Source organism: Myxocyprinus asiaticus, chromosome 39 (assembly GCF_019703515.2).
Source record: "Myxocyprinus asiaticus isolate MX2 ecotype Aquarium Trade chromosome 39, UBuf_Myxa_2, whole genome shotgun sequence".
Lineage (NCBI taxonomy): Eukaryota > Metazoa > Chordata > Actinopteri > Cypriniformes > Catostomidae > Myxocyprinus > Myxocyprinus asiaticus.
Genome location: NC_059382.1, coordinates 1,642,738 through 1,656,688, shown reverse-complemented (window position 1 = coordinate 1,656,688; position 13,951 = coordinate 1,642,738). Strand labels below are relative to the sequence as shown.

Here is a 13,951-nt window from a genome sequence, read left to right as displayed (position 1 = left end):
AACACCCTGATGAGGCGAGCGAGGGATAAAGGCGACCGGAGACAACAGTTCGAGAGAGAGAGAGAATTACAGGCAACTGCCCTGTATGTGTTTGTTTGTGTGTTTTTGTTTAAGTTTATTATTAAACTATTATTTATATTGTCAAGCCAGTTCTCACCTCCTCCTTTCCCTCTAACCCCTTTACATGGCCATAATCTGGAAATCGAGTGAGCTCACAGATTGGCTGAGGGAGACAGGCCCCGATTAATCCTGGCCAATTTCCTGAGATCATCCGATAAAGATCTTGTTACATGAGGAGCAAAGGAAAGCTTTCTTGGAAGAATCACAACATTTTCTTGTTCCCAGACTTGGCGAATTCGACAAGAGAGAAACGTGATCGATTCAAGGAATGCAAGAAACTTTTACATCAATGGAAGATCGCTTTTGCACTGATGTTCCCGACCAAACTGAGAATAAATACTAAGAATGGCCGCAAAGTATTTTTATGCCCCAAGCAAGCACTGTCCTTCACAAAAAATTGGAGTGAGTAAGCCATTTGGTGTTTCTCATGTGAGTGGATTGACTCACTGTACTTACTCTTGGCTGTCTGAGGAAGCTGGGCGCAGTTTTTGTTTCTTTTTGTGTTGGTTCCACCTAGCGGCTGGAGTATGTTTTGTGGAATAACACTCCTTCGAGAAACTTTTGCATTGATGGAAGATCACTTTTACACTGAAGTTCCCGGCCAGTGATAAGGATGACCGCAAAATATCTACATGCCTACAACAAGCGATGTCTTTTATAGGGTTGATGGACTGAGGAAATCTTGGTGTGTTTCTTATGGGGCCTCTGAGTCAGCTTGACTCGTTAAATATACACTTGACCATCCGAGGAACTGGGATGCCTGTTTTGCTTCTTTTTGTGCTTGTTCCGCCTAGTGGCTGGAGTTTGTTTTGTGGAGGAACACACCTTCGGGACAGCTGTAGATGAATCTGCTTGTTCTTTGAGCTTATGCCTTCTATTGGCTGGAGTTTGTTTTACAAAGTAATTTCTGTTATGTCATTTTGCCTCACAAAATCTGTATAGAAGCACCGGGTTTGTATTTGAAGCACAGGGATCGACTCTGGTTGGCACTGTCGTGCACAGGGTTAATGCGCACATTTTTCTGTTTGTTGTGTTCGGGGTTTTATTGTTGCACTAATATTGAAATGTGGTCTTTATAATTTTGTTTTTGACACACAATTTATTTTTTCTATTATATAAAAATGTCAAATGTTAGTATGAGTGGATTGTCTCTCTCCACGTGGAATGTAAATGGGTTGGGGCACCCCATAAAAAGAAGGAAGGTTATTTTTTTTCTTGGGCATAAGAAATATGATGTGGTGTTTCTTCAGGAAGCACATGTTTCCCCACAGGAGGCTGGGGAATTTGGTAAGATGTGGGGTGGACATGTTTTCTTTGGTGCTGGCTCAAGTAGAAGCAGGGGAGTCATTGTATTGATAGATAAACATCTACAATTCTGATTTCTCGGGCAGATTGATGATAAATTAGGAAGAGTCATTATTGTTTTAGCTGAAATTCAGGGGCAAAGGTTGATTTTGGCTAATAGATATTTGGAAACTTTTGAACCCATCTGGTAGGGACTATAAAAAGATTTTCCATCAGTCCATAAGATTTATTCTAGAATAGATGATTGTTTTTTGTTTTTTTATCTAAGTCCCTCATTTCATCTGTTGTTGATTGCTCAACTGGAAACATTTTAGTCTCAGAGCATGCCCTGGTGAGTTTAGAGATGTTGCCACATACGGAGAAAAATAAATCATATAGTTGGCGCTTTAATGTATCCCTTTTGTAAAATCCTGATTTCTAACAAATGTTAAAGACTGAAATCAATTTTTATATGGAGACCAACTGGTCCTCAGTATTTTCTGTGGGCGTGGCTTGGGAGGCACTTAAGGCTGTTCTTAGGGGTCGGATCATACAGTGTGCCTCATTCATCAAAATATCCAAAGCACGAGAACTCGTGGAGTTGGAAGGGAATATTAAAAATGCAGAAGCAGAGCGCCGAATGTCATCTGATGGCCTCAGAGAATTGACCCGATTGAAATATAGATATAATACTATTTTGTCGTGGAAGGTGGAGTTTTGGTTAGGGCAAAAGCAGGGAAGGGGGACAAAGCAGGGAAGCTTTTGGCTAGACATATAAAGCAGAGAGAGTCTTTTTCTACCATTCCCTCAGTGAAATCTGCTGGTCGTGAAATTTTTACCTCGGCCATTGATATTAATAATGCCTTTAAAGAATTCTATCTTGATCTCAATAGTTCCACGTCTTCGTCTACTGATGAAGACATTAGAAAATTTGAGGAACCATTAGAACTCCCTAAATTAACTACTGAGCAAAAAAATTATTTTGATTCTGAGATAACCTTGGAGGAGCTTGACGAGGTAATTAAGTCCCTACCTACGGGCAAGGCTCCGGGACCAGATGGTTTTGCCACTGAATTTAGATCTTATGCTACAGAACTGGCTCCACTTTTGTTAGAAATTTATACGGAATCATTAAAGAATGGAAAGCTTTCCCAAACCATGACACAAGCCCGGATCAGTCAGATTCTTAAAAAGGACAAATATCCAAGCGAGTGTAAAAGTTAGTCCAATTTCCCTGATCCAGCTAGATGTAAAAAATTTGTCAAATTTTGGCTAACCGATTAAGTTATGACATCTCTTATACATATAGATCAGGTGGGGTTTATTCAGGGCTGCAGCTCTTCTGATACCATTAGGTGTTTCATCAATATCATGTGGTCAGTAGCGAATGATCAGTCTCCAGTCGCTGCCATCTCACTTGATGCCGAAAAGGCGTTTGATATGGTAGAATGGGATTATCTTTTTAAGATTTTGGAAATGTATGAGTTCGGGAGTACATTTATTGGTTGGATTAAGTTACTTTATAGACACCCTGTAGCAGTGGTACAAACAAATGGATTAATTTCAGGTTATTTTACTCTGGATAGGAGCACTCGGCAGGGTTGCCCTCTTTCCCCATTATTGTTCTGTCTTGCCCTGGAACCATTAGCAGCCGCGATGAGGAGGATGATTTTCCAGGGGTGATGGCGGGAGGTGTGGCGCATAAGCTTCTGCTTTACGCAGATGATATTTTATTATTTGTCTCTGACCCTACTAGATCTATGCCTTGCCTCCACAGAATAATTAATTCCTTTTCCAAGTTTACAGGATACAAAGTCAATTGGTCTAAATCCGAAGCTTTGTCTCTGACAGCGTACTGTTCAGTAATGGCCTTCCAGCCGGGCACCTTCCAGTGGCCCAAACAGGGCATTAAGTATTTGGGTATTTTATTCCCAGCAAATTTGTGTGATTTAGTTAGAGTTAATTTTGAGCCTTTAATAAAAAGGTTTAAGCGATGTGAGCAGGTGGGCTTCATTACATTTATCGATGCTTGGGAAGGTTAATGTTATTAAAATGAACTGTATTCCAAAATTCAACTACCTGCTACAGTCACTCCCTATAGATGTCCCCCTCTCTTATTTCAAGCAATTTGATAGCATAGCGAAGTCCTTCATTGGAATGGTAAACGACCCAGACTACATTTCAACAAATTACATAGGCCGATTGACAAAGGTGGCCTACCCAAGATTTTGTTTTATTATTATGCATTCGGTCTCAGGCATTTGGCTCATTGGTCGCTTCCACCTGAGAGAGCCTCTCCCTGGTTTTCTATTGAACAGGAAGTTCTTGCCCCTATTTTGCCATTGCAAAGCCTTTCTAATCTAACCAGAGAAGTTAAATCACACTCTGTTATTTCGCATTTGCACTCGGTATGGACAAAAGTGTCCAGAGTGTTTAATTCAGATATTTATCTAAATGTTGCCTCGAGCTTATGGCTCAACCCTAAACTATGTATGTATTCTGCTGGTCAGACTGGATTATGAGGGGGGTTACTACACTCAGTGACCTGTATGAGAGTGGAGTATTGAGATCTTTTGAAAATTTGATTCAACGTTTTGGGATTCCCAGATCTCAATTCTATTGCTGCGCCACCTGCTCTGTACTATTTTTGGGATGGTCATTGATGTAGGAGATGGGTTCATGAAGAGTTGGGTCCTGGCTGGTGTCATGATCGGAAGGCAAGTCATCCTTAGGGGATGGAAATCAGCTGGAGCGCCCTCGTTTTTGGAGTGGTGCACGGAGTTGGGCAGGGTGCGGCTTTTTAGGGGATGGTTTGTAGAAGGCTGGGCAACACGGGATTATTTAATAAAAATTGGGTAGGTATTTGGATTTTGTGGAGGGCTCTCGGGGAGACGGTGGAGGGAGATGGGTAATATTGAATGTGTGTGTACGTTCTTATTGTTTTTTATTTTTATTTCTTTATTTTATTTTTTTCTGAATACTGTCTGTTGATTTGTTCATTTTGTGTGTCATTATTGGTTTGATGTCAGGCCACGGGGGTGTGTGTGTTTGTGTTGGGTGGGGGGTAGGAATGTTCGGTGGGAAGGGTTTAGGTTTATGTAACGTGATTCCGTGTTTCCTGTTATGTTTATTGGATTTGTCATTGGAATCAATAGAAATTGTTAATTGCAAAAAAAAAAAAAAAAAAAAGAATAAAAGAAACAATTAATCTCTTTTTGTATTTTGTTGGCTAAATTTTATATTCATAAGCAGAAATATGCACACTTATAACTGTACAGAATTTCAGTGTAGAATTTTATTTAATTAATTTTTTTGCAATTTTCAAGATTGTTAAATAACAAAAAGTTCAAAGCGTTTTCTTTTGTAAGTTATTATGATATGAACAAATCCCCTTTAAATAATGTAACTTTTATGGTTGGAATCTTACAATGTTTCTGTTATTCTGTAAATGTTTTTGTAAATCTCATTTTAGAAATAACAAAATAAAATAAAAATGATAACCTGTCTGGCTCTATATATATATATATATATATACACACAGTGGTGTGGAAAAGTGTTTGCCCCCTTCCTGATTTCTTATTTTTTTGAATGTTTGTCACACTTAAATATTTCAGATCAAACAAGTTTAAATATTAGTCAAAGATAACACAAGTAAACACAAAATGCAGTTTTTAAATGAAGGTTGTTATTAAGGGAAAACAAAATCCAAACCTACATGGCCCTGTGTGAAAAAGTGATTGCCCCCTAAACCTAATAACTGGTTAGGCCACCCTTAGCAGCAACAACTGCAATCAAGCATTTGCGATAACTTGCAATGAGTCTTTTACAGCGCTGTGGAGGAATTTTGGCCCACTCATCTTTGCAGAATTGTTGTAATTCAGCCACATTGGAGGGTTTGAGCATGAACTGCCTTTTTAAGGTCATGCCACAGCATCTCAATAGGATTCAGGTCAGGACTTTGACTAGGCCACTCCAAAGTCTTCATTTTGTTTTTCTTCAGCCATTCAGAGATGGACTTGCTGGTGTGTTTTGGATCATTGTCCTGCTGTAGAACCCAAGTTCGCTTCAGCTTGAGGTCACGAACAGATGGCTGGACATTCTCCTTCAGGATTTTTTGGTAGACAGCAGAATTCAAGGTTCCATTTATCACAGCAAGTCCTCCAGGTCCTGAAGCAGCAAAACAGCCCCAGACCATCACACTACCACCACCATATTTTACTGTTGGTATGATGTTCTTTTTCTGAAATGCGGTGTTACTTTTACGCCAGATGTAATGGGACACACACCTTCCAAAAAGTTCAACTTTTGTCTCGTCAGTCCACAGAGTATTTTCCCAAAAGTCTTGGGGATCATCAAGATGTTTTCTGGCAAAAATGAGACGAGCCTTAATGTTCTTTTTTCTCAGCAGTGGTTTTCGTCTTGGAACTCTGCCATGCAGGCCATTTTTGCCCAGTCTCTTTCTTATGGTGGAGTCATGAACACTGACCTTAACTGAGGCAAGTGAGGCCTGCAGTTCTTTGGATGTTGTTGTGGGGTCTTTTGTGACCTCTTGGATGAGTCGTCGCTGCGCTCTTGGGGTAATTTTGGTCGGCCGGCCACTCCTGGGAAGGTTCACCACTGTTCCATGTTTTCGCCATTTGTGGATAATGGCTCTCACTGTGGTTCTCTGGAGTCCCAAAGCTTTAGAAATGGCTTTATAACCTTTTCCAGACTGATAGATCTCAATTACTTACTTTCTCATTTGTTCCTGAATTTCTTTGGATCTCGGCATGATGTCTAGCTTTTGAAGATCTTTTGGTCTACTTCACTTTGTCAGGTAGGTCCTATTTAAGTGATTTCTTGATTGAGAACAGGTGTGGCAGTAATCAGGCCTGGGTGTGGCTAGAGAAATTGAACTCAGGTGTGATAAACCACAGTTAAGTTATGTTTTAACAGGTGGGGCAAACACATTTTCACACAGGGCCATGTAGGTTTGGATTGTTTTCCCTTAATAATAACAACCATCATTTAAAAACTGCATTGTGTTTACTTGTGTTATCTTTGACTAATATTTAAACTTGTTTGATGATCTGAAACATTTAAGAGTGACAAACATGCAAAAAAATAAGAAATCAGGAAGGGGGCAAACACTTTTTCACACCACTATAATATATATATATATCATATATATATCAATATTTACGAGACAAGGCCAGATAAAAAAAAAAAAAGATATTTCAGTATTTATAAAGTGATATAATTAGAAATATATATATATATATATATATATATATATATATATTTTTTTTTATTCAAATACATTACATATACATATATTGTGGCAGAAATTATGCATTAATTTACCTAAAATATTTTGTTTTATTTCCATAATATGGAACATAACTCTATTATTGATCTTATTCCAACTGAGTGATTTTTAAATGCTGGTCTACGCACTCATGCGTCAGACATACGCTTTTGGTGCGTCTCATTTGCATTGGTTTTCAGCATCTCTAGTCATGAGCACTGTTTTTTAGGATGCTGTGTCAAGTTAAACGTAGTTTAAAGTTTGAAAAATGCATCTCAAGATTCCTTCTGTTGCACTTGGTTCAGCTGTCTAAAGACTGTGCTGTCTAAAGAGTCGCGCTGACTGCCCCATACTGCATCAAGGTGGCACATCGAGCTTGACTTGCTCCATTGGTAAGCACATTCTTTTATTACCGAATTTATGTATGGATCCGTGGCATGATTAATTGCGTTAATATTTTTAACATGTTATGTAATTAAATGCACTAAATTAAATTTTGCATTAAATCAACAGTGCTACTTTTTACACAATATTTGAGACTCACCATCACAGACAGGGCAGCACTGGTCATCGGGCTGGACGGTGTGAGGACACGAGAGTGCAGGACAGATCATGGGGTCACAGATCACTGTCTTCTTCTGCAAAGAATAAAACATTTCATGCACAATATTAAAACACAAGTCCGGTCAAATACAAAAGAGACGGGAAATGCAAACTATACCTGTGTGTATGTGTGTTACCTGGCAGGAGCAGCTAAAGCAGGTGTTGTACTGTGGTATCCACTGCGATCCATGAGCATGATGTTCTCCCTCAAAGAAACACGTGTGCGGGTCTTTCTTCAGTTCTGACGGGTCACGGACAAACACAAGGTCATCAAACTCTGCCTCTTCTACCACCTCACTGCGGGACCCGAACTCACAGCTGTTAGGAACATGAATCTGGAAAAGAGGAAAGATCGAATAATTAGCTTACTGGAAGTCTAAGATTTGTCCTCATTTAGATAGCTAAAAGTAAAATAAATGTCTGTACTCACCCGTCCTCGTATTTCTCCTCTTGGGTTCATTTTGGTGCTGACCTGAATATAAGCCATGCCCTCGTCCAAATGCCTCAATAACTTGAGACTTATATCCCTCAACACACCCTGAGCCTGAGAGACAGACAGGAAGAGAGACAGACAGGAAGAGAGACAGACAGGAAGAGAGACAGACGGACAGAGAGAGAGACAGTTCAAACCATGTGTATCGGTGTAAATTTGTGTGCAACACAATTAATCGGCAAGAAGAGGCATGCAATCTTTATGCTAAAGCAGAATTGAACATCTTTGGACTGGAAACGCATTTCTGGACTCAGTTTGTGAGAGAATGTGCCCGCTTTATATAAACATACTGGAAAGAATTCCCTCAAAGTATTTTAATAAATCACAGCAGAATTGTGTTTGTTGTTTCTGGCATGATGACACCGGAGCAGCCAAAGCAAACACACTGTTGTCGTCCTGTAATCATGTAGTTTACATTATAATCAGGTGTAAATGATGCCGAATTATGTTGAAGATTGAGCTTGTTTCCTGGTGTTTATTTGTTTACCTGTTGACCATAGAAGCCAGTGAGAAGTCTCTTGTGATTGGAGGCTGAGTCGACCATTTCACCGATCTCGGCCAATCCGTGCAGGTGGGCGTTGATGGTGTCGTCTTCGCTCTTGCTGAGGCCGTTAACGACAATCTCGTAGTGCAGATGACACTGATCGTCCACCGAGACCCACGCGTGACCTCCCGCACCGGTACGAACCGGAGGAGACACGAACTGACCCGCCAGAGGAACCGGAAGCTCTAGCGAGATGAACAGTAATCAAATTTTTTTTTAATTATATTACTATAATTAATCCAAGACAAACAAGTCTTAATATTTTCAGTAAATATATCTTGTTTTTAAGTCGTTTAGATATTTTTACTGGAAAATACGATAGAAATACTGATTAACAAAATGATTTATCCATATAAAAAAAAACAAAATTTTGTGCCATGCTTTTATGTCATTAATACTTTATTAATAATTATTCTTCAGAATAATTACACTGTGAATTGATTTTCTCTAACCAGTAAAATTAAATATATCAATATATAAAAATAGATATTACTAGAATGTTATATTAAGAATTGTATATAAAAAAAATCATGAAATTAATTTCCAAATCCCAATATTTTGAATTTTGGGAGTAATATAGTTTTGCTTTTTTTTTCTTTTGTTATATATATATATATACACACATATATACACACACACACACACACACACACACATTACATTTTAAGTCATTTTTCGTGCATTACATTTTTTGTGATTACATCTCAGTTTTTGTGAATTTTTCTGTATCTGGTTTTTCTCTTACCGTGTCTGCGTGCGTTCAGTCCGTTGTACAGCAACGTTCGTATCTGTCCACGTAACTCGCCCTCAGGCTGTTCAGCTGTTGCGATGTTAATGAACAGTTCGTTCTGTAGCAGCATGTGAATGTGTCGAGCCTCCACGCGACTACAGCTGCCCGCCGCTCGTCCGCTGCCCCGCTCCTCCGTCGCAGAATAATCCACTGTGACGTCATAAAGTACACTGCGTTTACTGCGCCGCCGTGGTTTCATCTCGATTGTCAGGCTGACCACCGCGCTAGTCAGGCCCGCCACCAGCACCTGTGCACGAGATCGGAACAAATTAAACATTCAACTGGGTTGATAAAGTAATCAGGAATTTGGAATCAGGAATATAAGTGTTGATTATTTCCCTTGATATAACTGTGTAATCACAAACTAATTACTCATTTAAATCACAAAGTAAATGTGACTAATTTCAATTAATAGAGTTTACATGAACATATTTATTATGTGTGGGGTATATGCACATCCAAAACAAGCTGAGAACTGTATTCATGAATTACTTTATTGTTGTCAGTTTATTGTAGTATTGTTTATCAGTGCCTGATAGCAGCATTCAAAATTTGACAATAGTATTCACAGAAAGCAAGTGACGAGCATGTCTGTGATTGGTTACAATGCTGAACTGCTGCAAAAAAAATTGACACAATGGGAGTAGACCTAAAAATAATGCTGAAACTGACACTTTTACTGATTAGTTATACATTGCTGTGAAAAAGTATTTGCCCCCATTCTGATTTCTTCAGTTTTTGTGTATATCTCATACTCAATTATTTAAAAAATTTAAACAAAATCTAACATAAAGCAAAGGCAATCTGAGTAAACACAAAATACAGTTTTTAAATGATAAATGTTATTTATTGAAGCAAAAAAGTTATCCAATACCAACTGGGCCTGTGTGAAAATGTATTTGCCCCCTTAGTTACAAAATCCCCAAATCCCCATAATGGGGTTCAGCTGGACCAGACACACCCAGACCTGATTACTGCCAGCCCTGTTCAATCAAATCAACACCTAAATAGTACTTTTTCAGCAGCTTGAAGTTGGCTAAAAGGTCTCACCCAGTAGCACACTATGCCAGAAATGAGGAAAAAGGTGATTGAAATCAGTCTGGGAAGGGTTACAAATCTATTTCAAAGTCTCTGGGACTCCAAAGAACCACAGTGAGAGCCATTATCTCCAAATGGAGAAAACTTGGCACAGTAGTGAACCTTCCTAGAAGTGGCCGACTTTCCAAAATTCCTCCAAGAGCACAGCAACAACTCATCCAGGAAGTCACAAAAAAGCCAAGGGCAACATCCAAGGAACTGCAGGCCTCTCTCGCATCAATAAAGGTCACTGTTCATGACTCCGCTATCAGAAAGACTCTGGGCAAAAATACCATCCATGGAAGAGTGGCGAGGTGAACACCACTGCAAACCCAGAAGAACATTATAGCTCGTCTGAATTTTGCCAAAACACACCCTGATGATCCTCAAAGCTTTTGGGAGAATGTTCAGTGGATTGATGAGTTGAAAGTGTAACTGTTTGGAAGTCAGAGGTCCCGTTACATCTGGTGTAAATCAAACACAGAATCCCACAAAAAGAACATCATACCTTCGGTCAAGCATGGTGGTGGGAGTGTGATGGTGTGGGGATGCTTTGCTGCTTCAGGGAGACTTGCAATAATTGAGGGAAACATGAATTCTGCTCTCGACCAGAAAATCCTAAAGGAGAACGTCCGGTTATCAGTCCATGAGTTGAAGCTCAAGCGCAACTGGATTATGCAACAAGACAATGATCCAAAGCATAGGAGTAAGTCCACCTCTGAATGACTCAAAATGACAGTTTTGGAGTGGCCTTTTCAAAGTCCTGACTTGATCCCGATTGAGATGCTGTGGCAGGACCTTAAAAGGGCAGTTCATGCTCGAAAACCCTCCAATGTGTCTGAACTAAAGCAGTTCTGCAAAGATGAGTGGGACAAAATTCCCCCACAGCGTTGTGAAAGACTGATCTCCAGTTATCGGAAGTGTTTGGTTGCAGTTGTTGCTGCTAAAGGTGACACAACCAGATATTAAGTTTAAGGGGGCAGTTAGTTTTTCACATGGGTGTTATAGGTGTTGGATAACTTTTTTCTTCAATAATATATATATATATATATATATATATATATATATATATATATATATATATATATATATATATATATATATATATATTAAAACTGCATTTTGTGTCTACTCAGGTTGCCTTTGTTTGAAGATCTAAAACAATTTAGTATGAAAATACACAAAAACAGAAGAAATCAGGAAGGGGAAAACACTTTCACATCAATGTGTTGTAAATCTGTTATGTTAAAGCAATAAATGGTTGAACATTTCATTACCTGGTAATCCAAAGAGCCGTTGTGATGTAATGTGAAAACTGCCGAACCAACGCCACCTGTTTTTCCAGGAACCAAAGCAGAACTGCTGGACATCACACTCTGAAGAGCTGAGAAAGAGAGCAAAAGAGTTTAAGTTTCACATAATTTCAATATTCACTCATTTCCTGAATTCCTTTTGAAATAAAACTCTAAAAATATTCTCGGGTGAGAGAAGGAAGATGAGGCAAACACAATCAAGTCCAGAGAGACTCAAACAATTAAACCCACATGAAGGGTCAAAGGTCACGGCTAGAATGATGTAATGCCCAGAAAATGAGGCGAGAGAAAATAGAAGAAAGAAAGAAGTAAACAGAGCATGAACTGCTCCGGTTCGTTTGGGTTTGAATTCTTCACACATCACGTCAAACTGTTATAATTCTGCAGCTGGAATCAGACAGAAGAACGCCAGCACAGTGAGACCTTGGCAGCGCCCGCCTGTGTGTGTGTGTGTGTGTGTGTGTGTGTGTGTTGCTGTGGACACAAGAGGCCTCACACAGACATGAGTCAAACACACACAGATATTCTCGTTTAATCTAGAGTCCCAAACGGTTCCTAGAATATTTGAACTTTGACCTCTCTCAGCACAACAGTAATATAACTCATAATACACAATAAATCACGGGATAAAACAGCAAAGTCGCAGCAGACAGACAGATTGTGATGTATTTAAAGACCTCGTCTTAGATTTATAACATGGTTGTAGTTGATTGGCTGCACTCACTGTCACATGATCTTTTCCCAGAAATGTATCCCGAGATCTGATGGGGGTTTTGACCTTCCGTTTCCACAGTGATCTGCAGCTGCCCGCGAGACAACCAGAAGAGTTCCCGACTGTTGAGATCCGACATAACTTCAGCAAAGTCCGAGTCCTGCACACACACACACAGAGAGAGAGAGAGAGAGAGAGAGAGGGGGTAAGAATGCATGTTTTTAAAGTTTATAATCACTCCGGAAATGTCTAGAATCTCCAGGGAGAAGAAAAATTTGACTAGACACAAAACACAAAGCTAGAGTAAATATACACACTGAAAAAACACAACACACACACATTTTCACAACAAAGTGAGGAGCAAATGTTTGGAGAATAACGATTGACAGAGAAAGCGTGTGTGTGTGTGTGTGTGTGTGTGTGTGTGTGTGTGTATATGTGAACTCACGTCTGCAGAGATATTGGTTCGTATTTCTCTCAGCAGGTGTTGTCGGTACATCAATTTCACTCTCACCGGCACCTTTACAGAAGCTAAAAATAAAACAAAGACATTAAATTATCATTCATTCAGTTTCCCATTTTTTTTTTCTAAGTGCTGCTTTATGTGTTTCTGTGTATATTATTGTTGTAATCACCAAAACGACTTTCAAAAACAGAATCAGACATTTATTTGAGTTCATTTGTTTTGATACCAGTGACAGTCTTTCAAATTGCTAATTATTCTACTGTCTTCGGTCATTTTTGACCGATTATATTTTTATATATTTATACAGTATATATTGTATATATATCTGTATAATATATATATATATATATATATATATATATATATATATATATATATATATATATATATATATATATATATTTATTTATTTTTTATTTATTTATTTATTTATTTTATTCTTCAGAGCAGTACAAGTTTGGTGACTTTTCCAACATTTGCTATCTGAACACACACACAAAAAATCTGAACTGATTCTATGAATCTAGGTGTTTCACCTTTTGTGTTCCTGGTCAAATTTGACCGAACACAAGAAAAAACAAAGAATTAGACTTTAACACATACACACACTCTCTATCTTTCACTCAAACACACAGACACACACACACGTATACAGAACTTAGGTGTGGGAGCCACACCATCTATACCAATTTGACTTTTGTTTTTATAATAAAAAATGGGTTCCTTCATCTAAATGGTACCAGGCTTGGTTACTGTTTTTTTTAATTGCCAGCTCAACACACACACACACACACACTTTCTTCTTTACTGTTTTTATTTATTTATTTATTTATTTTTTACTGTTTTGTTATGAATAATTTGTTTATTGCTGTTCATTATCTTTCTTTTATTATCTTGCAATTTTCATACGCTGTCTGAATTTTAATAGAATTTTCATGTTTGCAAAATAAATGGTTTGTAATAAAATGTTTACTCTAAATCTTCTCTTTGTAACACCATGGTCAGGTTTGGCTGCAAGCATAAAAAAATGCTAAACTTTGACAAATATCTAAAATGCATAGCCAAATTTAAAACTTCTGATAATATCTAGAAATTAACTTGGTCACAATATTGGTCTACAGTAACCAGGCAGCATGTGTGGTTCGCTGCAGCCATCTACTGGTTATAATTGTCATTTCATGCGAATATTTTTTTTCCCCAGGAGATAGCAGCAGATTCTCTAAATGCATGACACATTTTGATATTTTTTTTTTTTTTCAGTT

At 38.4% G+C, this 13,951-nt stretch overlaps 2 protein-coding genes across 3 annotated transcripts in view; one reads left to right on the top strand and one right to left on the bottom strand.

Annotated features, from left to right (window-relative positions):
* LOC127429940 (uncharacterized) overlaps positions 1-13,951 on the top strand; it is a 97,806-nt gene that overhangs the window by 57,403 nt on the left and 26,452 nt on the right. The window lies entirely within an intron of this gene.
* LOC127429922 (chordin-like) overlaps positions 1-13,951 on the bottom strand; it is a 63,565-nt gene that overhangs the window by 43,559 nt on the left and 6,055 nt on the right. For both annotated transcript variants that reach the window (XM_051679285.1, XM_051679284.1), the window contains exons 9-16: positions 12,672-12,754; positions 12,236-12,383; positions 11,476-11,582; positions 9,077-9,368; positions 8,275-8,516; positions 7,725-7,838; positions 7,432-7,629; positions 7,236-7,329 (exon numbers count right to left, since the gene is read on the bottom strand). In XM_051679285.1, coding sequence (XP_051535245.1) covers positions 7,236-7,329; positions 7,432-7,629; positions 7,725-7,838; positions 8,275-8,516; positions 9,077-9,368; positions 11,476-11,582; positions 12,236-12,383; positions 12,672-12,754 — 1,278 coding nt within the window. The remainder of the gene's footprint in view (positions 1-7,235; positions 7,330-7,431; positions 7,630-7,724; positions 7,839-8,274; positions 8,517-9,076; positions 9,369-11,475; positions 11,583-12,235; positions 12,384-12,671; positions 12,755-13,951) is intronic.